This window comes from Lepidochelys olivacea, assembly GCF_965140295.1.
Source record: "Lepidochelys olivacea isolate rLepOli2 genome assembly, chromosome: 10".
NCBI classification, from domain to species: Eukaryota; Metazoa; Chordata; order Testudines; family Cheloniidae; genus Lepidochelys; species Lepidochelys olivacea.
Genome location: NC_140420.1, coordinates 72,139,560 through 72,165,163, shown reverse-complemented (window position 1 = coordinate 72,165,163; position 25,604 = coordinate 72,139,560). Strand labels below are relative to the sequence as shown.

Here is a 25,604-nt window from a genome sequence, read left to right as displayed (position 1 = left end):
GGCAGGACAGGCCCAGCGCTCCCACTGGGCTCTTTTAATTCAAGCCCGTGCCTCCTTCGGTAGTGGCGGTACCATCCCTCTCCTGCGTCTCAATAGGCTTCATGCAGCGTCGATGGATACTTCATCTTTCTTATCATATCAAAACCAATCCCCTTCCCTCCCCACTCCCACAAACGAAAGCCCCGACGGAAAACGGCCCCGACACAATAGGCCTCCACCCCAGCATGCTTCTCGGCTCTGTTCTCCTTCAGTGGCTTGACTGCACGGCCGTTCGAGCGGCAGCATCATTTAGCACCCCCTCCCAGCCCAAATGGCGCGGCTTCCTTCTCAGGTAGGCCTTTTCCTGGGCCCTGTGCCAGGGAAGGGCTGCAAAAGACCCTTTGCAGGCTTTGGGTGGGGGCAGTAAGGAGTGAGGCTGGTAGCATTTGGTCACTGTGCAGACTCCAGCAGAGAGAAAGGGAGATGAATTCGACAGTGGCATCTAGGGAGGAAATAAGAAAGAGAAAGCTTTAATACCCAGGTCACTCATCTACCACGGCCCCGGTCAAGCGGCCATCAACATGTCCCTCCCACTCATGAGGGATCACGTCTGGAGCTAATGAATCCCCAAGGGAGACGACGGGCTCCACTCTCTCACTTGTCTGGAGAATCTCAAAAGGCTTTGTGTTGTCAGCCCTTGTAATTCCTGCTTCACTGCACCCCATTACGGGGCCACTGATGTAATGACAGCCTGGCCATTGAGGGAAATGGGGTGGGGGAACGTGATGAAATGTACCTGCGTCCATACCCCCCACACTGTTGTAATAATCTTTGTACTATGTATGCCTTATGCAGTATCATCTGAAAACTCATAATTTGCTTGTCCTGATAAAATGTGTGGAGCAACATTGTATGTGAAATTCTAGGATTCCACTGTATTGTGGTGTTAACACTTGTTCCACACTGAGGTTGGCAGACAGGTCTGTCTCAAAGAAAGGAATGTGTGCTCTGCTAAATTTGCATTTAAGCAATAAATAGAGTCATCAAGCAGAAAGAGAAACAAAGGACGGTCAACCAGGTGAGGAAAAAGCAGCAGGGAACATCCTTCCATAGAGACACTCTTGTCTCCTGACTCTCAGCTGGAAATGGTTTTCAAGAGGGGGACTGACACTATAAAAAGGAGGGACAAACACCCAAAGCTGAGCCCTCTCTCTCCTCCTGCCCATCGCATTCACAGCACCAGAAGTGACCAAAGAAGCATTCATTGAACTCTGAGAGAAGGGGTCCTGACCTAAGAAGTTTGGCCTGTAAGGCTGCTGAAATCATATGGTGAGAATCTGATATAGTTTGTTAAGTTAGGTACCAGTTGTGTTTTAATTTTATTAATTACAAAGAGAGAGATTTTAGGTGAGTACAAGTAATGAGACACGTAAGTTAGAAATGGTTACAAGAAAATAAACTTATTTTATTGTTTTATCTAATCCAGCGTGTTTAAACTGAAGCATTTGGGGTAGCCAGTTGGGTGCATATTATTTCTATTAAACAGCTAAGAGACTTTATGTAAACTTGTATTGTCCAGGAGAGGGCTGGGCAGTGCAGGACATAAATTTCTTGGGGAAATCTAGAGCTGGGAGTGTGTTGTTGGTCACCCTGCAGTATAAGCAAGGCTGGTAAATGCGATAGGGGTGGCTGGCTGGCTGCAACACACACGCAGACATTGCTGGGAGTGACTTGCGTGCTGGAGGCTGTTTTTGAGCCGTCCAGGCTGGAGGCTACAGCAGCAAAGCACTGCAAAGGGCATCCTGGGTTACACAGCAGAGGTGGCCCAGCTACTCATTAGTCTAGATTGTACCCTGGGACTGAAGGCTCTGCATTCTTGCCTCGCAACAGGTACAGAGCATGAGGGCTGGTCTGGAAACTCCCAGCAAAATTACACTGGAGCAAAAAATGGAAGGAAAGTGGGAATTTTTTGGAGACGGGGGAAATAATTCCCATTTTCCCACCAACTAGCTCTTAAAAAACCAACCACACAAGTTTCCAAGGGGCTCATACATACAGCCTGGGGCCAGATCTCATGTTCTGTATACAATGAACGAACCAGGTGTTTGTCTACCCAAACCCAGGCTTAGGAAAAGCTTGATTTTCATATACCTGGCTCTGCAGGCCAACCACTCCCTTCTGACTCTGCCAGATAAACAGGCTTCAGAGACAAACATCTGCTTGTAAAACGGCAGCAAGCTGCAGCCACTGCTTATTTTGCCTTTGCAATCCAATGGAGGCAAATGAGTTTCCCCATGAGACACTGGCAAAAATTATCTGTGACTTGGTTACTTTAGTAATTACAAGATGCTGAGCTGCTCTAAAACTACATTAAGGCCTTGCCCAGAGAGGGGGTTAGCTACAGTATTTTAGGGATGGTCCATTTTTTAAACTGACCATACGTAGCCATGCCATGGGCAACTTTTGGGCAACTTTTACTAAGATTTTGCAGGTTTTTGAACTGTGGTTTCTAGAGGCCCAAAGAGTTCATACAGGTCAGTCTAAAATAGTCAGCGTGCAAACCCAGCAATGTCCATGCTCAAGGAACTACAATCGGCCTCGCTATAAGATGAAACTGACCAAGCTGTTTCACTGCCCCCAGCAGAGAGAGAGAGCAGAAGGGATAACAGTAAATTATATTTTATAAATGTTTGTAGTCTAAGCTTGATCTCCATTTCTGTTACAACACATTTCTATTAAGCGATTAACCCAGCTCCTGATTTGCATTTATACTGCCCTTATGAGTGGAGGTTTTGGGAGTTTGCATTTGCTTCTCTGCATTGATTCTGGTAGTCGAGATCTGATTCCTATACAAGTGTCAAAAGTTGGCTAAGCCAATTTTATGTTGTCTTATTACAGTTATGGAAACTTTTCTGTATTAAACACACAGAATAAGCGGGGGTGCGGGGGAGAAGAGGAAAGGTGAGAGTTTTGTCTTAAAAGAAGTACTTGATTAGATCTCATCTGGGACATGAAACGGGAAGAGGGCAGATTCCCGTGCCTATATAGCTCCTCCCTGCACAGCGCTGACAAAAGTCTCTTATTTCATGGGTCACTCACTGACCACTGGAGGCATACAAATCAGCTGAAGGGCTGTGCGGTGGGAGAGATTAGGCTTTTGCTTTTTAAGCTGCTAATCATGGTTGATCCCTGGAATTACTGCTTGCGATCAGCACTAAATTAATGTCCCACTGTATTCTTGGACGGGGCGCGGAGATCCTCCTTGAAAAGTACGGTGATGCAAACCCCCTGGGGCTTAAACGTGGCCATACTGGAGGCCAACCTTTCTGCAGGAAACAATTCATTGCTGTTATGTTTGTTATGTTTTAAATTAAAGCAGAGCTGGAGCTTTGGGGCCAGGCTTTTTCAGGTATAAACGGCCATTAGGTACCCACAGCCCACTGAAAACCGTTGTGAGTTAGGTGCCTGACTTCCATTTGTGCCTTTGAAAAGCTCCCATTTGTGTGTCGGCACCTTCCAGCTCTTAACCCGTGGTTGACAAGCCTGGTGCTTGAGCTTTACAAACCCATGGGTTTGATTTCTGGGCTTGGTCTCACGCCCCTGCATCAACTGTGTTTGACAGTGGGGGCAGCACATGGTGTCCCTAAAGGGTCACTCAAAACCACCCCTCTAGATGTATACGGGGTAGTATTGATGGACTCCTTGCTATGTTTTCCTTGCTCAGAATGGGGGTGACTGTAAGGATGGATTGTGGGAAAACCCTTAGGGCTCCCACCAGGGTCACAGGGAACACTTCTAGACAAATAGAGTTAGCAGCCAAAGATGGCAAAAGTTCCCATACCCAGCTTCTGGCAAATAGAAGCTAGGGACACCATCCCTGCCCATCCTGGCTATTAGCCATTGATGGACCTATCCTCCATGAATTTATCTAGTTCTTTTTTGAACCCTGTTATAGTCTTGGCCTTCACAACTATGGAACTATGGCCACTAAAGGACAAATGCAGCTTGGCCTTTGGCTTGGTACGTACCAGTGTGGAGGGAGAAGGACCAGGGGGTAGTTGCTTCCTTCTGAGAACTCTGGTCCATGGGACTGCATAAAGGGCAGTAGCAATCAAACCCCTGCTATGGGGTAAAGCAGAGAGGTGACTGGGCCAAAACACTCCACAAGTTCAAAAGGATTAAAAGTCTATGGGTGGCTGGTTCTTCCCACGATGGAAAAACAGGAAGTGCCTCTGAACAGAGCTTTCCAGAGAGAATGGGTCAGATTCTCGGGCCTGTCCTGCCCCTACTGAGCGAAGCGAGTGGAATGCAGCTGGGTCTCCCTTGCACTTCCCGTGAGCCAGCATAGCCAGCCGCTCATCACTCCCAGCCACACAATGCTTCTCCCAGTGTAGAGAGTGAATCAGGGAGGGGGAGGAATTTAGAGGGGGTACAGCAGAAGAATGCTGCATTCTGACTATCCCTGCTTGGTGGATGGTCCTTAGGGGCCACAGCCAGCTGGTGTACTTTATAGCAACCCCCCTCCCCACCCCAACTGTCCTATTCTACACTGGGGCTGGGGACAGCAGAATCCCATATTCAGCAATCTGCAACTGACTCCCATGAACCCCCCAAATGCTCTCAGTGGGAATATGGACCAATACATGTAATGTCCTGGAGACGTCCTCTCCAGATTCCTAACCAGCATTTTGGATCGACCAAATTAGAGACCAACTCCCAGAGCACCGTTCCTAGCTTTTGCCCAGGGCCCAGTATCAGTCAGGGCAAGGTGTATAGCTGATGCACTGTGGGGTACACAAGCAGGGCAAACCTCTTCCAGTGTGGCTTCACTCTCAACTCTGTGTGTTTGATTTAAAGGAGCTGTCAGAAACCCAGGACAGAGGCCACCACAACAAATTAGGTTTAAAAATAATGGGATGAAAAAGCTAAAATATATCAGGGACAGGACACCACCCAGTTAGCATGCCTGCGCTTTTAAATGTCTTATTTCTTTGGGTTACTAATAACCCATCAGAGGTAACAAGCCCCAAAACCTTGAGTTCTCTACCTTGACTTTACAGTGGCTCTTTGCAGATCACTCATCTTGTATAATGTGGCCGTGCTCGTCAATTTCACTTCCTGGTTTTCATACACTAGTTTGAGATTGCGGACAACTGGGGAATGTTTAAACCTAAAAACTGTTCTGTCTGGAAAGTTTTAAATTTAATTTAAAAAAAAAATCATAAAGAAAACTGCCCTGGTTAGTGGGTTTCGCGCAAGCAGGGCATAAACTCCCTATCCCTTGCAGAGATCCCCAAAGCAAAATTGAATTCAAATTGAAATTTTGAGCAAAATTGAATTCAGTAGATGAAGCATCACAATCCCTAGCCCCATTCCCATGTGGATGCCTGGCATGGTGTTTTACTGTTCACCAGCTCACTGAGAAAATTAATTTTCAGCTCTAGGATGGCTCTTGAGGGGAGGCCCCATTGCCCCGAGCTGAAAATGATGGAGACCTCATACTCTTTGCTGCGATATTTAATAGCCGAGTGGCAGTTAATTAGATTACTGAGCCACCGCAACAGATGCTAGGCAACCCGTGAGGAGGGGAGGGGGTATTTGGAAAAGCTATTATCATTCAGTGCAGGGAATGCACAGTACAATCCCGTGTTAACCCCTCACGTCCTTGCTGTGCCCTACAAAACGGTGCAGCTGGGTCAAAGCCAGACACGTCTCAAAATCTTACAGCAGCCCAGTGTTTTGGGTGCTTTTTCCATCATGCACCAAATGTCTATGAAAAGCAGGCAGCGGGCAAGTTGGGCAAACTGTACACGAAGATGCCAGCAGCTCCTTCTTTGATGCCAGCGGTACAGGCAGAAGAAATTGAAGGGGGAAACACTGGAAGGCTGCTGTAATGCCACCCTGTTGCATTTTTCCCCTGACATGTCTGTGACGCTAAGTGTGAGGCCAGGGAAACAAGAGGGCGTTACAGGGCTTGGGCATCATTCTTTCCTCCAGGTGTAAAATGAACTTTAAAATTAAAGGAGAATTTCAGCGCAGAAGAGGATCCTCTCTGGAGTCCCTCATCCACCTTTTTGGGATGAAAACCCTATAGAGGAAATTTGCCAATCCCCCAAACCACCGCAGGAGATGCTTCCAGGTTCTCTCATTTGGCTCTTAACAGGCTTCCAAACTTACATGGAGGGATGCAGATGTCCCAGTGGTAGAGGAATCTGTGCAGTCAGTTCCAGAAGTGGTGCTAGATTTGCTGCAAAGGCAGCATTATTCCCCAGGGAGTGCTGCCCAGATCAATACTTGGTTCACAACAAACTTTGGGAAGGATTTTAGGAAGTGCCACCTTTCACTGGGGAACTACATCCTGGCACAGATTGAGCAGGTGCCGATATACGCAGGTTGGTAATTTTAAGGTTAAACCATTGACCAAAATCTTGCAATCGGCACAGCAGCCAAATGTCCCACTGTAGATGAGTGGGTGGGAGCCAGATGCCAGGCTTCCTGTCCAAGTTTCCACTGCCCCTCATTTCAAACAGTGCTTTCCCTGTTACTCTGACCAACTGGGGAAAATAGCCTCAGAATTTATGTACCTGGGGTCAAATATCAACATCTTTCACAGCCCATCCCCGCATGCACACACAGCAGTGCAGCAAATGCATTTTTCTTCGGGTTATTATATCCCCTTCCCTCCCACTCACGTCTTGCACAGGAGTCTGGTGGTTTTCAGTTTGATAGGGGACTGCTCTGGTGACAAATCTGCATCTGATCCCTGGGAAATGTGCCATGGCTTCTGTGCTTCTCCTGCCCTATCCACTGAACGGTATGCACAACCTAACTTTTGTTACCCCTCACCGACATCCATGCCCTCCCTCCCAGCATGCCAGGGGTTAAGTCATTTTAATACCTACCTATCAGATAGTCTGTCCCCTGTGCAGGCATCTGGGTAAGTATTTCATACTATGCCTTTCTTAAGTGCTCATCATCACAGTGTCTACCCTACCAGAAGGTGCTGAATACAAGTATTATTAGAGTCATGATCGGAACATATTCTCTGTCTCGCCCTGCGACACAAGTGGATGGCTTGCACTCTAAGCCTCCAAGATACTGAAGGGGCCAGCTTGAAATAGTTATGGTATGAAAGCAGAGAGGTATCAACCTACAACGGCCTGGGCCTACTTGGCCTTCTATCTGTTTATCCCTCTCTGTTTCAAATGTAAACACAGGGAAACGGTGGCATTCCCAGGAGCAAGTTTAGATCCAGCTGTCTTGACATGGGGCGTTGATGCAGATTTTAGGTGGCAAAGGTGAAGTATCAGGTTAAAAATATATATAATCTTACCCGGTTAAGCTCCTGAATTCTGGGCCCAAGCCAATGCCTCTCAAGCTGGCAAGTGCTTCCATGTGCTGACGAAAGCCGTGGGGATGAGTGAGTACGGCACTGTTGTTATACAGTTCCACGTGTCCGAGGTAGGGTCATAACAATCTAGCGTTTTACACCTCTGAGTCCCAAAGTAACCCCCCACCACGTAAAGCTTATTTCCCGAGGCCAAGGCGTGGCATGACATGCGCTTGGCAGTCATGTCCCCGATCCGCGTCCACTGGTCCGTTTCACAGTCGAAGCGGTAGGCGGACGCAGCGGTGAATTCAGTGTCCCCACCCATGATGAAAATCTGGCTGCCTAGAACAGCGGCGGCAGTGTAGCGCCAAGGTTGGGGGCACTCTGCTTTGATCGCCCACCGGTTCACGACAGGATCGTAGCACTGGACTTTGGACACCATGTCCCGGTGGATGCTGGTCCCACCAAAGACAAAAAGCTTCAGCCTAGCACTGACCACTGCAGCATTGCTGACTCCATCCCTTAGAGGGGCCACCATAGTCCATTTGTTGGAGGCAGGGTCATACTTCTCTACCTGCTTCAAGGAAACAGAAGGAGATGCCGGAAAGACACCAGCCACCGCAGTGTGCCCACCAACCACGTAGAGGCAGTTCTCCAGTTCAGCTGAGCCGTGCCCAAACCGAGCTATCAGCATGGGAGCAGCTTTGGACCACTCCTCATGAACCGTGTCATATACCCAGACGTCTTTGGAGACCCCATTCTCTGAGCCCCGCCCGCCAGTGACATAGACTTTGCAGCCAATGGCACAGGCACTAAACTCTTTCCTTGGGCTTGGCAGGTCTGCTTTGGGGATGATCTCTTTTGCCTTTTGATCCACCTGGTAGATCTTATCACACATGAAGGTCTGCCCGCCCAGGATCAGCAAGGTGTGCCCGGCTTTGCGGGGCCTGGCACAGGGGCTGGTGACCACCCCGTCATTCTGGAGGATCTTCTTCTTGCAGTGCATGGCCTCGTCCATGATGAGCTTGTTCCTCTCATCTGCCATGATCAGGTCCTCGCACGCCATGGCTTCCTTGAGGCACTCGGAAGGCAACAAGGCCAGACGCACGTTCCTCAGCAGCTCTGGGAGATGCACCTTCCGCTTGTCCAAGTCATACTTCACCCACTGAATGATGGCCCTGAAGACCTTCTCCTCGTCCTCTATCTCCAGCTCGTCACTGGAGATCAGGTCCAGCAGGGTGTCCTTGGAGAGGTTGTTGAAGTCCTCGCTCTTGTGCACTGTTTCAAAGTTCACCAGGCACATCCTCCAGGACAGCTCGTAGAGTCTACGGCACTGATGAACGTCTGAGAGCAGCATCATGCCCAGGCAGTTGGAAGGGTAGAGGTTCTTCTCGAGGAACTCAGCCGCTGCATCTCGGACGTCGTGGAACTGTAGCATGTCCCCAGCCTCCAGCAGGGACTCTGCATTCTCCTCGTTGATGATGATCTGGGAGGAGTACGCGAAGTCCAGCAGCAGCTCCAGCACCTCTGGGTGGAGGCTATCATGGAAATTCACCTCATCATCTACGCTCTCCCGCAAGCCGTTGCTGAACATGGCCTCAAAATAGCTGCTGGAGGCGGCCAGCACAGCCCGATGGCACGGGAAGGACCTGTTACCGGCCCAGAGGGTGACGTCAGTGAACACGCAGCTCTTCCGGAAGGTGTTGAGATGGGACAGGACGCAGTCTGGGTGGGAGGTTTTGTGGAAAAGCAAGATGTTCATAGAGCCAGTGCTCGTTCGGGATTTACGGTTCTCGTGGACGCTGACCGACATGATGACAGAGGCGCGGTCTGCTGAGGAGTGAACAGAAAATAAACTAATTAGTGGTGCTTATAGAGGAGAGAAACTAGCACTAGCTAGAGCCAGCAGCAGAGTGTGGGCATCTGCTGTGCTAAATTCCCTCTCCTCACTGATCTGCCAACACAGCTCAAACCTACTCTGGTGTCCCAGCACTGAGCCCTTCCCAATTCTGCCAGTGCTCCTGAATCCTGACCTGCAGCACCCCCCAGATATTCCAGCCACAGAGCACCCTGTAATGGCTTGCTTATTCTTCTAAAATGTATTTTTGGGTAATCATGGCAGAAACAGAGAATTCGGCACTTTGGCTTCAACAAGGAATAAGCATAATGCAGCAATGAAAGCCCCAAACTAAATGGCAAATTTTCTCAACAGCCCCTGGAGGGCAAACACACAAACCGTGCAATGTTTATTTTTCCTTGTTAAAGAGAACAATCTATTTAGGGTAAAGGGCTGGGGCCTGTTCTTGGCTCAGTTCATGTCATGTTGGCGTCTGGTGGGGAGATTATTACAGGTTTAGGAAAGGCAATTGCAACCGTATTCATTTATGGGGTATCTAGCTATTAGAGGGAACCAAAGATTTCAACAGACTTTGCAAAACCCTTCTAATTCTACTTTCTGGCTGATGAATCTCAGCAGACTCTTCCACATGACTTATCTACTCTGTAGAACAGGCAGGCTTCAGGGAATATGACAAAGCTCAGTGTAGACGTTCCTCCTTGGGCTGGAACCTGGACTCTGAGACCCGGTGAGGGGGATGGGTCTCAGAGCCCATGAGAATGTCTACACTGCTCTTTTAGCCCCATAGCGCAAACCCAAGTCAGTTGACCCAGGCTCTGAGACTCACTGCTGCTGGGTTTTTTGCAGTGTAGGACATACCCACAACACCCTGCCAATCTACTGAGATCGAGAGCAATGGAGTCTGGATGATGGAATTTGATAAGTTGCTTGGTCTAAAATATCAAGGCTGCATTTTCAGTCAGTCTGCATTTTTCCACCTGTATCCAATGTGCAGGCACAACTATGCAAGTGATCCTATTCCGCAGGTGTAAATCAGGTAATTGGTAGGCTGACTGACTGATTTGTATTTTGTAAACATAAAAAATCCTGAGGCTAAGACTGGGAAATTTAGTCCATAATTTACAAAGTAAATGCAGAAGGCACATCCATCAGCGTTGCTGGAAAATAACATGTTTAAGAGAGAAACTGCAAGTCACTAAAAGCCAGTCTGTCAGTTCCAAAGAATATAAGAAGAGCTAAAGAATACAGTTTGGAAAAGAGATTGAGAGAGACAGACAGACAGACAAGACTGCAGCCACACAGAGGCAGCTTCAGTTGGACAAATCACCCCCGTCTCCCCTTTACCATATTGAGCAACTAGCTCATAGGTCAAAGCCCCAAAACAAAACCCCACAACTGCCATGCTGATGTCATCCCATTACAAACATCCTGTTGCTACCGCACCCCCACAGGGTCTGTTATTAAGGGCTTGTAACAAACGTAAAGAGGTGACTCGGTCTTACCAAAAGTCAAGCATTGTTTCATTTCATTTTGCAAAAAACCATCAGACACACACACACACACAGAGCTAGAGTCTGGGTTTAGGGAGCAGGCAGGCAGTCCAAACATGATAGATAGAAATGGGGCCAAGTTGCAAAGGTCAGATGCAGATCTGCGTTCCCTTTTGCACCTCTTCCACCCTAAAAACTTCTCTGTAACTATTATTCTGCTTTTTTAGCTAGGGACAAGGTACCACCAACCCCGAGCATTCAAAAACACCATAAGTCAGGCCCCAAAATCATGAGAGTCTTTAAAAATCATGAAACATAAAAAAAAGTTGATTTGCAATAATGATTTGGGGGGCTTTTTATTTGCCTTCTAGTTGTATGAGCCCTGAGCATGCACTCAGCTCATATTTTCAAGCTTTTCTCTGTAATGATAAGGGTTAGAAACTTAGCTTTCATGGGGGGAGAGGGAGGAAAGAGTGAGATTCTCATGACACCTCTCGATTCCAGCAACTGGGACATTAAGAAAAAGCAACAAGTACTGCAAGAGTTGGAAAAACCCTGAATTAATAAAATCCCCGGTTCATCATGAAGCCAACAGGCCCCTGCCCTCCCAAGTCAGCTAGATCAGGGTACGGTCTCAACACTGCCAACGGAGCTCACGGTTCCGAGTCAGCTGCTAGGCTCTGACACATCCCACCTAGGGGAGATGGTCAAATCCGCAGCTCACGTCGGAAGAGTCAACAAGACCTGGATGACAACTGGGTCGTGTATGCATGCTTTGCTGGCTTGATGAGAGGGAGAGTACATAGCACGACCCGTGATTTACAGGGCAGGAGTCAAGCAAGGAATTCTGAATAACCGACCTTGGGTGAGAGGCGATGACCTGTCAGAGGCCAATGACAGGTTAGCAGCCCCACAGGACACAGAGCTGACACATTTCAGAGTAGCAGCCGTGTTAGTCTGTATCCGCAAAAAGAACAGAAGTACTTGTGGCACCTTAGAGACTAACCAATTTATTTGAGCATAAGCTTTCGTGAGCTACAGCTCACTTCACCGTGACCTCCCAGAAACGTGAAGCAGTTCAACACTCTCATGCTTCACGGAGCCTGGATGCAGATAAGCCAGACACAGGCTCAACCACAAGCTGCCCAGACACTTTCCAACACCTCAAACAAAACATAAATAAATCCTAATCAATAGGAATAATTCTGAGTTGTGTGTTTTCTGCCTCTCCCCACCTCCTTTCCAGTGTTCTACAGGGCAGATGTAAATGGGCCAAGTTACAGGCCCTGGGGAAGTCTCCTTAGGCTTCCCAATCCCCAAACAGTACAGCGTAAATAACACAGAGTCGCTGCAGCTGTGAGATCTTTGACCCAAATCATGCTGCTATTGATTATATTTTCATTCAACTATTTGACACTCCCAGAGTCCTAGCAAATATCCCCAAGGTCCCAGGCTGAGACCGCAATACTCATTTGACTTGTGAGCAGAGGCAATTTTCAATGCAGGGCTCCAGAACTGGGCAGGAAATCACATTATTAAGTGGCTGAGCCGAGCTGCAAGGGGAAATGTTTCTAGCATCATCAGGATGCTTATTCTGCACCCACCTCAGGGCTAGTACAAATTTCTAAGGGTTAATATGGATTCTAGTGACACAATTTTACAGCACCAAACTCAAAGGTGCTGAAACTAGCAGTGCTGGAAGCAGATTCCATTATATCCAGGGTTTACAGTTTGGTTCAACGACTCTCAGCACCCCCACAATACAAATTGTTCCAGCACCCCTGACCAAACTGGAGGAATACAGATGAAACATTTATGAGTCTGCTAAAAGCTATTGATTCCGGCTTCCCTTCCTCCAACCTCAGAAAACACCCTCCCAATCTATTGCTTCCTTTGAAGACCAGACCTGAGCAGTGAGTGGATGTGCTAATTTTCAAATGTGATGTGATAATCAAACCAAATGTTAAGCAATTCACACAGAATAGCCATAGAAACAAACAGAGGGGCCAGAAAGGGAAAGGGACAAGGTTAGCTTTTCCTGAGCCTGGAGGAGGAAAAGGCACCACTCAGAATAGAAGGAGTGGCTAATTTATAAATTAAAAACACCTACATAAAATACAAAAGCTGCACCAGGCCACAGAGTTTTTTTAAATCCCATGTACGGTAGTTCTTAGGTGGGTAGGTAGTGGCCAAGTTACATTTCCATCCAATTGCTGCTTGGTGACCCACCAAAACTAGCCCTACATGGTTCCCTTTGTGGCAGAAAGAAAAAGAGTACTTGTGGCACCTTAGAGACTAACCATATGCTTTGTGGCAGAGAGGCCAAATGACTGAATGGGTACTGGATCATCCTTCCACCCTTAAAGATGGTCCCTTCAGCCAGGTGCAAGGTTATGACATCTACTGTCAGCTGGCCTTCTCACAGACAGCTGGGCTGGCCAATAAATGAGGCTGAAGCAGGCTGCAGAACTAGCGAGGGCCATCCCTAAGAAGCATCAAACTACCATACACCTGGGATTTTAAAAAAAGCCTGTAGCCTGCAGCAGCTTTCACATTGTATGAAGGAGTTTTTAGGAGGCAAGTGTTACAGTGGGACCTACTTACCTGCCCTCCTTTTAAATGGTAAAGGCCTGAAATCTTCTCAAAACACCTAGGATTGAATCCTCCCATGGCTGCGTAAGAGTAGAAATGTGGACGTTCTACTTCTTGCTCTCGAGCTGGGCGTAGCTCAGACTACCACAGAATGTGGCACGACGGACAACCCCCGCTTTCCCAGGGCTTTCCCTAGCCCACCAGTAATGTGGGATAGCCCTTGAGACACATCAGACGAACAGAAATTGTAGACAATAGCAATTTTCCCGATTAGTTTCTTCCCAAATTCTGCAGCCGTATGAACCTTCAAAATCTGTAAGTGAGGTGAACCCCTCTGCTGCTTAATCAGAATATGCCCACGGCTAGCCTACAGTTAGCAAAGCACTTAAGCATGCGCTTAACTTAAGCGCATGTTTAAATGCGTTACTGAATAGGGCTTGACGTAAGCATATGCTTACTATTAAGCACACCCTCAAGAGCTTTGCTGAAGCAGAAATTTATAGAGCAGCATTTGGCCCTAGGTTATGACAGAACATTTCACTGGCTTTCCTGATGAACGTATAGAGCTACCAAAGCAGATGGGGAACTCCACATTAGGAATATTTTGCACACAGAAATCTGCCAGTGTCCCTTTCCGACCTCCCACCTACTACGCAGAGCACAAAGGGCCATCTGAGAGCACAGCAGCCAGCGTCCTCGGGGTAGGATAGGGGCAGTCATTAGAATGGAAGCTACAGCTCAAATAGCCGAGGACCTGACCCGCGCAAAGTGGTTCTGGGATACACTCATACGTTGCAGTCATTTTGTCCTTTTAAAGGGAGTTATAAAAAAATAAATAACGATGGCACTGTCTTCACAGGATCTCAGGGCAGGCAGAGACAGACGGCAGCCCTTCTTCCATATAGATGAGGGCCTGGGAGCATCAGCCTTTTTGTCAGATAGCCAAGGCTGTCTGCTGGCTAGAATATTTCCCTGGCTCTAGTCAGTCTCAGCCCAGTAGATCTGAGAGAGACAGAGTTCTTACAACACAGCAGCACGGGGAGGGGGCTTCGGACAGCCTTTCACACACTCGTTCTGGGAGGAAAGCCCCCATGGCAGCAACCCAAGACAAAGATGAAAGTTCACTGAGTCACGGGGAGGGCAGGTGCCTCTGATTTCAGAGCACAAAGAAAAGTATCTCAGTAGCCCCTGGGGAGGACAAAAGCCAGTGTAGAGAACCAGGGAGAAAGGTGAGACCTAGAACTCTGATTTTCTCACCCGCTGTTGCTCCTTAAAGTTGCTATGGTGGCATCAAGAAAACGGAACAGCTCCCCAGGAAACAACTGTTGTGTAAAGGGGCTTACCTGGTGGTGCCAGGATAATGGAGCATCCCTACATCCCACCTTGCCACCCCTGAGACTAGAGGTGACTTGGGGGTGGAGGGCATGACTGAAGCTCGCTGAGTTCCAGGTACTCCGTGCTGGCCGTGTAGCCTGTAGGCATTTGAGGGAAGCTGCTATAATTTAGAGCGTCTCCTGATTGTGCTTTAAGTTGGACTTGGTGGGGCCAAGAAACCAGGAGGCACAGAGGTACCTTAGAGCTACCTTTGCTCTCTATCCCTCTGCATTCTGAAGGGCCTGCTCAGAAGCAGGGCCAATGTTTGTAGTAAATTTAGCTTTTTTTTTTTTTTTTAAAGCCACCAGGTTGTCCATGAACCTCCGAACATTTCCAGTATCCACAAGAATTCACCAAGCGGTTTGGACAAATAGCTTTACAGCCTGAGAGCTGTTCACAAACAGTTTGAGGTGCGTGGCTGGTCTAATAAATCACACAATATAGTTTCTGCTCCTTGACTGGGCAACCAAGTTTGTTTATTCGGAATTCTCCTGTAAAACAAAATAGCAAGTAACGAGTTCCCTGCTATGAATTTCTGGTCCAACAATTGCTAAAAAGTGTGAAACGCTGTCATTCAAAAATGTTTTTGCCAAACCCTGCCTGAACATGCCTGGGCAACCCTGACCCTATGAACCACGGTGAACCAAACCCTGCACTGATAGTCCCAATACAGGGCTTGGGGGAGTTGTTTAAGGGTTGCTTTCTATTTGACCATCCCTACTAAAAACTACCTACAGCATTAAGAGTCACTGAGGTCTGATATTCACTCGGTTCACAACTCTTGGGAGAAAATGCCCATGCAACATTGGAGGCTGGAAAACCAGGGTTCTCGTTGCAGGGTTCTGCTCCTCCTGGCTTCGGGAGGGGCTTTCATTAGCGTTTTAATGCTAACCAGGCGGCTTTGGGATCAAAGGCATTGGCTTAGAAAAAGCTCAAAATTTCCCTTTTAATTTATTCTATTTGGTTTTGCTGCCTCTGCTGTTCTTGTCACTTTCTTTGTCTCTTTTCACACAGGCTGTGGCAGGTGCTCTGAGTTTAAAACCTTCAGAGAAACAAGGACAGGGTCACTGGCACACACACTTCTGGGCAAGGCAGCAATGGAAGCAGCAGCGCAGACTGGCAGGAAACCGCTGATCTGGGGGCATCGGGGCACCTGTAGTGTAATTCCACTGGTACCCCTGGGAAATCTTCTGGGAAACCCATGAGTTACTGGGTCAGGCCACAGCAGTCTCCTACACTGTGTTTTACTTTCATCTCGGCACCGATAACCACAAATCATCCGACATCTCACAAACCTGGGGGGAAGCCTGAAGGAGGGATAGGGAAATTCAGCCACCAGCGTATAAATACAAACATGCAGATCAGTGATAAATGAATGTAGCCACATGGGCCAGGGCAGTGAATAGCCCTAGAGAAAGTGCCAGAAGCATCTGGCCTCAGGCACCTCAGTTTCAGATCTATTACTGGGTACAATGCTCTTGGCTACACCTGTACATCTGCAGTGTAATCAAGGGAGTCACACCAGTAGAACTGCAAGATGTGGACCTTCCATATCCGCTGGGCTGTCCGGGAGTAGCACTGGCATCTAGGGCAAGCTGGAGAGCAGAGTTTTAGCATCCAGGCTATAGTGACACAAGGCTCACCCACATAGTACCAAAACCTGCTCCCACAGAAGTCAACCACACTCCTACTTCTTTGTATTGGACCAGGATTCAACCATGAGCCCTTCTTTCCACATCAGAACAGGCCTGCCTGAAGGGCCAGTACTGGATACTTCAGAAGAAGGCATAGAACACCTGATAATCACCCAAATTTTGCAATACAACCCTTAGGGGAAATTTCTTCCTGGCCTCGGCCGAAGATCAGCTTCTCTTAAAACGCTATGAAATTGCGCCCTTCTTTTCCGCTCTCCCATCTCCAGTGTTAGGTTCCTAGGCTGTTAGTCTCTGAGTCTAGGACATTAACATTCACCTGCAGATTCATTTGGATAGTGTGTTCTTCACTTCCTGTCCTGAACAGCTGAATTGTTAAAAGAGTTGCCATTTGCATACCAGATATGGCTGCATTTCCACGTTAGGGAAACTGATTCCTCCTGTGTATACACACATGCACACACATACGCAGTCTGTAAAATGGAGTCTTTAAATGTGAGCTACAATTATTCACATAGTCCATTACTCATAGAGACCTGGATCAAACATTTGGACAGGAATCAAAAATAGCAGACACAATGGGGAAAACATCTTGCTGAGAAAGACAGAAGGGAGATGGCAAATAGACAAGATAGGGGAATAAATCTTCCCTTTTGGAGATGTTAGCAGCAGCTCTAATTGGAGTTTTAAAGATTTGGTGCATATATTCCACTTTCATGGCACTTCACATAAACAGTTCAACAGCTCTGGAATATATACTCCTCCTTGCAGGTTCCAAACCTGCAACCCTACTAGTGCTGTTCAGGGGACACTGGTCCATACCTGCACGTGCTAGGGGATCTGCCTTTGATACCAAACTTTCACAGCTCCCTATGTTCTGGCTGAAGCAATGCACTCTTGTCCCCATAGGCTGGCCCCAAACAGACCCGCTTGTTACTAATTACATCTTCCAGTAAATAGTACTTGAGATGAGAGGAGTAAAAATAGCAACCCACACTTAGTGCAATACAGAAAATATTGACGGTGAAACCTGGCCAGTTGCCAGATAGAATGGAAAGAGACACTACACCTGCTTCCAGCCATGGACTTTCTATTAAGGTGTCAGTTCACAACTACTGAGTCATTGGATTCTGCACTCCAGGGGACACACACTGTTCTCGACTACAGCTGAGCAAATCTAGAGTAACTCGACTGAAGTCAGGGGTCTGCTCGTATCTGTAAATTTGGTTCCTTCCCTCTCCTCTGTCCTAAGAGGTCAACTAATGCAGCGAAGATCAACTGTCTTTTTGCACCCTGTGATTCAGGCAACGTCACTCCCTCGCAGTCAGTGGAGTTACTCAGGCCTGGTCTACACTAACCAGATAAGTTGATCTAAGTTACACTAGTCAATTTACGTAAGTTACGCAATGTAAATTGATGTAGCTTAGATCAGGGATCGGCAACCTTTGGCACGTGGCCCACCAGGGAAATCCGCTGGTGGGCCGGGATGGTTTGTTTACCTGCAATGTCTGCAGGTTCAGCCGATTGCGGCACCCACTGGCCGCAGTTCGCCGTCTGTATGTGATGTGTTTATAAAAGAAAAAGTACTGTAGCATGTCAGTGAGCTCTGACTCAACCCAAATCTTTGTCATCTGAACGATCCCCATTGACAATATTTTCCTCCTTATTTCATGTTTTCATGGCAGCCCTGCACTTCCTGGGTGGGAGACAGAAATACCATGCAAAATGCTGTTCCACTTGTGTCAATTTGACTCAAACAGCAACCATGCAGTTTTCCAAGCCCAAATCTGCAGGGATCATCTGGAGAAGGTCTGGGCAAGCATCTGAACTTCAGTGTGCTTATGAACATGGACCTGAACTCAGAAATGTGCTCTGGTCATCACTATTTCATATTCCAGCCTGCCCAGGAACATGCTCCATCATGTGGTATCAACCTTCCCTCTTGTCCTGCAGGGACTCCAGTTCCAAAGCTATCACAAAGGCTTATTAAATGCCTGGGTCCCAAAAACTATGAGCTATGTTTCACATGGAACTGAGCAGAAAGCAGGATTCTTATGGCATCTGGCAAGGAAGGAGGAAAAGGGGATTCTGGCGCTGCCTATAAAAATGGATTATGCTAAACCAAAATAAGCCCCCCTCAGACCAAATAAGAGAGTCTGTAGACAAACTCGGTTTAAGAACACACCTTTAGTTAAACTGGTGCAAGCTTGTGCGTAGACCAACCCGCTCCCCACTCTCCACAGTGAATGCTCTGTAAACCTTCTTATTAAGCCACCTCCAGAGGCAATAAAAGTGGGTTAGTCTATGCTCATTATTAAACTCTCTGGCTTTGTAGTGCTGGGAATACTCCTCCCCCCATCCTTTTGCCATTATCCAACCAGGAGAAATCATGTTTTGAGCAACAGTTAAGGCTGTGGACAAACGCTTTTTAATGTCTCAGCCCAGCAGATCTTTCAAAGCCTGGAATTCATTTCAGGAGCTGCTGTGAGCTCCCCCGCACAAAACCTGCCTTCCAGCTCAATGAGTGAATGAATTCCATCCAGCTAGATCCATCACAATCTGTTTGTGAAATGATGCAGAGTTGAAGATGAAGATAGAGCATGTCTCCATCCCCCCTGCCCGCCTCTCAAATCAAGCTCACAGGGGCCCGGAATGGAAATGACCCATTTGATCACGGTGTCCATCTCCAGGAGAGAGTCCCATGAAAGACAGCCTAGCTGCTACTACATTTAGAAGGAGAGGCGTCTACTTCAAATGCCCGCACATGGTACCTAACCACACAGCTCCCAGCAGATGTGCACTGGGCAAGAGGTGGGCCATTGGGGTGGTGGCAGAGCATCTGATGAAGATGCTGCAACTGTAGGGGGCAGGCAGAGCTTCCCGCCCTCTGCTCACATGCCATCCCTTACTACGAGCACATACAAACTTGTTGGCAAAGTAGAGGGCTTGGTTGATGGGGTCAATCGGAGCTTCTACTATGTGCTTTCTTATCAACAAGGCCCAGTTCTCCTCGCAACTTTCAATCCAGAATTTAAATTCAGCTCCCAGTCAGATAACGTGATGCTCTGTATTGCTCTGCCAGGAGATCTTGGTACAATTTCCAGAGACTGGCAGAGGTTAAGCACCCCACGCAAGTCCGTGAAGATGGGAGGACCTTGTATCTCTGTAGATGATTACCCGCTGGTGTTGATGGGCACTGGAGGGAATTCAGTGCTGGCCAGCAAAAATGCCAACCCCTGAAGGAGATTAAAGACTCTAAGGAAAGCAAGAAGAGACCTCCCCTCCTCCTCCCCCCTCCCCCCGCCAGACAGAAGGGAAGATTCAGAAATTAAAAACATTCTTAGCAAGGATTAAAGGAGGTGGGAGTGTTACTCTGAGAGATACAGGGCTCTGATCTCTCACTCTTCAGGGCTACATGTGGCATCAAACCACATGACTCAACCCATGAGTTACTGGGTCACAGCTGCTCTTGTTACCTTACCTTACAAGGTGTTTTACACTCACCTCTGCACCAATCAACAATAAATCAAAGGGATTTCCAATGGGCTGCAGTATGAAGCTTGCCTGGCCTCGGGCTGATAGGCCAACAGATAAAACTGGTGGTCTCTCCTGAGTCTAAGTGTTTTGCAAGCAGGCAAGTTGGGATGGCTCAGACACAGTATCCTAGGACAAGGGAAGCAATGTACCCAGGCTCTAGCGGAAGGGATGATGCAGCAGCCCTTGCTCACTGGACTGGTGCTAACAGCCACCGTGTGGATGTAAAAGTTGATGAGCAAAGACACATTGATGGGATGGTGGTTAAAGGTCCTCCAGGGGGGCTGATGCAGCTTGGTACTGCTAAATGCATCCTAGCAGGCATTCTAGCAGCCACTGTTTAAGCAGTGTTGACTACATTTGCCTCAATTCAATTACAATCTATAAAGAATGAGAATAAATCTGGCTCTTGGTAATAAACTCTGACATTTGTATTTCTAACCTGACCCTTTCAGCAACCCATCTGCCCAGTGAGCAAGTCCAACACCCCAGACCCACCAGGCCAGGTCTGCCCCTCCTGGTCCACTTACACATATATGTGGCCAGGACCTGCCTGACCAGTACCCTTGTGTCCTGTTCCCATCTCCCTCCACATCTGACCAGGTTCTGCTTGTGCTGTTCCACCCCTACAGACGAGTTGCCCACCACCTAATGCCTCTCCTGTTCCATCCCATCACCCAATAAGCATTTCCTAAAAACATTACTGGCCATCAGGGAAGATTACTTTGAGTCCCAATGAGTTTGTGCAGGAGGCAATTTCCCCTGCAGGGGTAGTAATACAATCATCACTCAACAACAAGTCATACTCTTTCTGGGCCTTGACTCCACGCAGTCCTCCCTCCCGCACCACGAAAACATATAGCACACACAGCGTACACACAGCACCCACAGTTATCTGCCCCTGAGCCATCTTCCCCATACGCTTAACTATCCTGGTCCTTTGCCGGTACGATATTAAATTGGCCTCCTCTCTCTTGTTCTGCACATGCAGGGAAGGTTTCTTAGGAACGTGGTGCAAACCCCATCACCTGAGCCATTTAAAACCGGGCCGAACACAAGAGATTCTACCGCAGGGAACAACTCTGCACACACTGAGGGTGAGAGGGGGTTTGACTATTAGGTCTAATACAGAGGTGGGCAAACTACGGCCCGTGGGACACACCTGGCCTGCAGGACTCTCCTGCCCAGCCCCTGAGGCTGTGAGCTCCTGGGGCAGGGCAGGTGCAGAGCCCAGCCCTGACCCGGTGCTCTGTGCCACGCACTGGCGTGGCTGGCTCCAGCTGGGCGGCACGGCTGTAGTGCTGCCAGCCACCGGTGCGCCAGGCAGCGCGGTAAGGGAGCAGGGGCAGGGGGGTTGGATAGAGGGCAGGGGAGTTCGGGGTGGTGGTCAGGGGGCGGGGGTGTGGATAGAGGTCAGGGTGGTCAGAGGGTGGGAAATGGGGGGGGTTGAATGGGGGCAGGGGTCCCTGGGGGGCAGTCAGGAAGGAGAGGGGAGGTTGGATGGGGCGGCGGGGGCACTCGGGCAGGAGTTCTGGGGGCGGTCCGGGGACAGGTCGCCGGGGCTGGGCCATGCCTGGCTGTTTGGGGAGGCACAGCCTCCCCTAACCGGCCCTCCACACAATTTCCGAAACCCGACACGGCCCTCAGGCCAAAAAGTTTGCCCGCCCCTGGTCTAATAGCTCTTTTCTTCTTTTCTTGAACCAACAGAAGGGTAGAAAGAAATAGTTCCTCAGTGGCGCTACTTCAAGTCGTGTAAGTTTATGCTACCGTTTGGATGTCAGCCTTTTGGAGTGAATTTGGTGCTGGGTTTAGACACAATAATCTTGTTTCTTTGGGGGCAAGGACCGTCTTTTTGTTCTGTGTTTGTACGGCTGCCAGTGCAATGGAGTCCCGGTTCATGACTGGGACTCCTCAGCACTACAATCCTATAAATAATGAGACAATGAGACTACTTTAAAGAGGAATGCTGCAAGCCGTCCTTACCCCAGGCACCTTTATTGCGCACAGCAAACCTCCATACAAACCTTATCCCAACACACCTCATCGACTCCAATCCTACTATAGAGATAAATGATAGCAAATGGCAAGAGAAATTAAAGAGGCGGAGACACAATTTGTTTTCGGATAAGATCTGATCTGAACCAGAAAACAGAGGAGGGGAACAGATAATGGGAGGCTCTTCCAGAGCTGCAAAAAAAAAGTTCCTACACCACCAGTGGCCAGATTCCGGGGAGAGGAGACCCGGGATGGGCTAACAGGAGTAGGAAGGGGAAAATGAGAGAGGGGCAGGTAAAATAGGCAGCACAAGTTTCTCCCACGTGCCCCCCCCCCCCAGCATGCTTTATGCCTACACTGAAGGTACCACCAGTAGGATGGCTATCACTAGCACTTGTGGTGGCTATGTGTTACTATTTATACAGGACTGTACCTGGTGCTTTACAGATGAACGTGGGGTTTCTCTTCCTGTGTCTTCTGATGTTCGGTAAGGGGCTGGGGTGAGGAAGAGGAGGGAGGTTTACACAGTAAAAGTGAGGTCACTTGTTTTTTCTGGGACCATGTGCCCGGGCTGGAGTGAGATAAGCACATTTGGAGGAGGGATTTGAAGAACAGCGAGTGGGGTTGCAAGGGATACAGGATCTGGGAGGTGACTCCAAGCATATGGTCACAAGAGGAGAAATCACCCAGGCACTCATAGGAGGAGGAGAGAGGTTGAACAGGAAGGCTCTCACCATATGGAGAGGTGTCCATAATGGACAGATGTCTCCTCCTGAAAGGAGTTATTGTACTGAGCTCAGAGTTTGTTTTCTTTGGTATAAAGAAGCCTGAAATCAAACAGTGTGAATGGGCTTATGAAAAAACAAAAAGCTGTAACTTTTGAAGTACAAGAGGGCCCCAGGGAAGGCCAGGGTGACATGGCAGACGCTGTCCTAATAGAACAGGGAGTTATAACAGTCAGCCAGTTTGAATCAGCCATTTACACACAATTGCAAACTTTCAGAATTATGTTGCTCCTGCTATTTCTGCAACTCATTATTTTATCAGGAGGCTCACTGGAGCAGGGTCTCTTGATCCATAAGCAGTTTTACAGCGATATATTTCGAGTCAAACAAAAAATGAATAAATGTTGCTGTATTCCTAGGCTAGGTGTAAATGACAGCTTTTTGTTTTAAAAAGCCGAATGCCTCAAGCATTTGCTGAATATCTCACTGCTAATGTTCTAAGTATATACAACCTGTACGGCACTCCAGGATCACAAGAGAGTAACACATCCAATTATCCACAGACAGCATGCTGGGTTCACGCTATCACCGAAAAGTCTGACACCGTATTGTTGGGTCTTTCCACGTCCCCAGCTACACATTTTAGTAAACGTGAATTTAGACCTAGTTAGAGAGGATGATCTGGATTGTGAAGCTAAGCATTGAAGATTTGGATTTAAGACAAACCCTGAACATTCAGGTGCTCAGACACAAATATCTGTAGTAAACTGAGTAATCGTAGCAAATTCAGTACTACAGGGTAAATCGGAGAGCAAAAGGATTTTTCTTCCTAAACCTCCCCCCAGCCTTAAACCCCAATCTGTAAAATTAATCTCCATCCATGCTCAATAAAAACAACAAAAAACACCCCAGGAGGTGTTCTTCCAAGATTATCCAAACACTCCTGAAAGAGGGAAAAGACATCAACTTAATTTCTCTCTGGCTCTCACCATTAACTGCAGATACTTCTTTCTCAAAGCCGCTTGAAATGATTTACTGACGGGAACCGAATAGGAGAAAAAAACTGGAAAAACATCCTGCCCTCATCTCCAGTGTCCCTTGGCGATCAAGGCTCTCGCTGCTGTACCACGCACTGCATGCAGGAGATAAAGGACTGCCCCTTTCTCCCCCCTTCCTCCGGAGCCGAGATCTGCCTCGCAGATTCCCCCTCTTCAAAGCACTTTGCAAATGACATGTTTGCAACCGCACAGACAAGACTCTGTTGCACCCTCTCCGGGGCTATGCCAGGCGCTGGGAACGAACTCTCACGGCCAGCCGTCTGCATTCACCTCTCTCCACACACTTCAGGCTGCCTCCCCCCCCCAGACTAGGGCAGGACTGGGGATGGAGATGGATCTACACAGATACTCACAGGCCAGCGATCTGCCCCAGGGGTCTGAGCGTGTCCCCAGGTCACTGTAGCTCCCCCAGGTCACTGTAGCTGGTGCCCATGCTGCCCCCCCCCTCCCCCCTCCCCCCAGGGAACTCTCACTCACTGGATACAGTCTAGCACCAGGGGCTTGAGACTAAACTAGTTTCCAAGCTGGAGGCGGAGACACCACCCAGCAGGGCCAGGGCAACCAATCAGAGCTGCAGCATTGTGACTGAGCCCGTGGGGCGGGTGGGGGCTGTAGGTCAGGCTCGGGCAAGGGAGGGGGCGGGTGCAATAGCGGAGTCAGCCAATCGGATGAGAGGAAGCGGCTGCTGGGTGGAGTCAAGGACGGGGTCCGTCGGGCTGGGCTGAAGCACCTGGAATCCACCCCCGTGACTCTTAAAGGTGCAGGAGCCCTTGAGTCAGGCTGGAGGGGTGAAGGCAGCGGCGCCCGAGGGAGCTTTAACACACAGTGCCGAAGGGCGGGATGTCAGTCCTAGCCTGCACCTAACCCTAACGCCAGGCGCGTCCTCTCCAGCCGGGTCCTCCACCCCAGCTCTGCCACTGCACCTCCATCCTGACCTCTGTGCCGTCCCCTTCCTCCCGCTGGGCTGCCCTGGCAGCGCTTGGCAAAGCATTTCTGGCCTGCTCGGCAGCATCCCCTGCTCTTACTTGTAGAGGCCCCCGGATAGCTCTGGTCTAACGCCCCTTAATCCCCACCCTGCAACAGGCCCAGCGCCTCCCACTCCACGCTGCCAATGCACATCGGCCCTAGTGTGCGGCCCGTGCGACTCTGGGACTGGCTTCAGAGGGGCAGCCGCCTGAGTCTGGATCTGTAAAGGCGGCAGAGAGTCCTGTGGCACCTTATAGACTAACAGACGTATCGGAGCGTGAGCTTTCGTGGGTGAATACCCACTTCCTCGGATGCCTGTAGTGGAAATTTCCGGAGGCAGGTATAAAGATGCAAGCAAGAATCAGGCTTGGGATAAGGAGGTTAGTTCAATCAGGGAGGATGAGGCCGGCTTCTAGCAGCTGAGGTGTGAACACCAAGGGAGGAGAAACTGCTTTTGTCCTTGGCGAGCTGTTCACAGTCTTTGTTTAATCCTGAGCGGATGGTGTCAAATTTGCAAATGAACTGAAGCTCAGCAGTTTCTCTTTGAAGTCTGGTCCTGAAGTTTTTTTGCTGCGGGATGGCGACCTTTACATCTGCTGTTGTGTGCTAGAACAGGGCTTCCCACACGGTGCTGTGGGGCCACCTCAATCCCGACCTGCAGGGCCCTGCTACTCTGGTCCGAGGTGTAAAAGATGTGCTGGAGAGCGAGCGCCACCAAACCTCTCCAGTTCTGTGCTGGTAAAATCATTGAACCTAATACGTCCCTCGCTGGCCTCCATGTAGAGAAGGAGAAACAGCAAATTGTGCTCTCCTGGTGCCCAGCACTTCCACCTCCGGTCCAGCACAGTCGTCACAAACACAAAGGCAGGGTGATAAAAGCCTCAGCCAAAGTCAGTGCCGATTTCTTAAATCACCCACATTTGCACTGAGGTTTCTCAGCTGCTTCAACGTATAGGACATTTCATGATAAACAAAACTTTAAAGGGCCACATCTGCTTCAAAAATATGCATAGCACACTGGAATGGGATGCTGGGTTCTGTTCCTGTCTCT

General features: G+C 48.7%; 1 protein-coding gene across 4 annotated transcripts; it reads right to left on the bottom strand.

Annotated features, from left to right (window-relative positions):
- KLHL25 (kelch like family member 25) lies at positions 1-24,073 on the bottom strand. 4 transcript variants are annotated; one of them, XM_084641872.1, is made up of 3 exons: positions 23,941-24,073; positions 7,313-9,142; positions 1-481 (listed from the first exon to the last, which is right to left on the bottom strand). In XM_084641872.1, the coding sequence occupies exon 2, from the start codon at positions 9,120-9,122 to the stop codon at positions 7,353-7,355; it is 1,770 nt and encodes a 589-aa protein (XP_084497998.1). In that variant the 5' UTR covers positions 9,123-9,142; positions 23,941-24,073; the 3' UTR covers positions 1-481; positions 7,313-7,352. The 4 variants fall into 4 exon arrangements, with proteins under 4 accessions (XP_084497998.1, XP_084498000.1, XP_084497999.1 ...); XM_084641874.1 differs by having other exon boundaries at positions 7,313-9,139; positions 23,941-24,016; XM_084641873.1 differs by lacking the exon at positions 23,941-24,073 and adding an exon at positions 23,519-23,921.
- Between the last annotated feature and the right edge of the window lie 1,531 nt (positions 24,074-25,604).

What these genes read in the sequence shown, in the direction of transcription:
- KLHL25 (XM_084641872.1), bottom strand. Translation starts at nt 9,122, where the DNA reads ATGTCGGTCAGCGTCCACGAGAACCGTAAATCCCGAACGAGCACTGGC.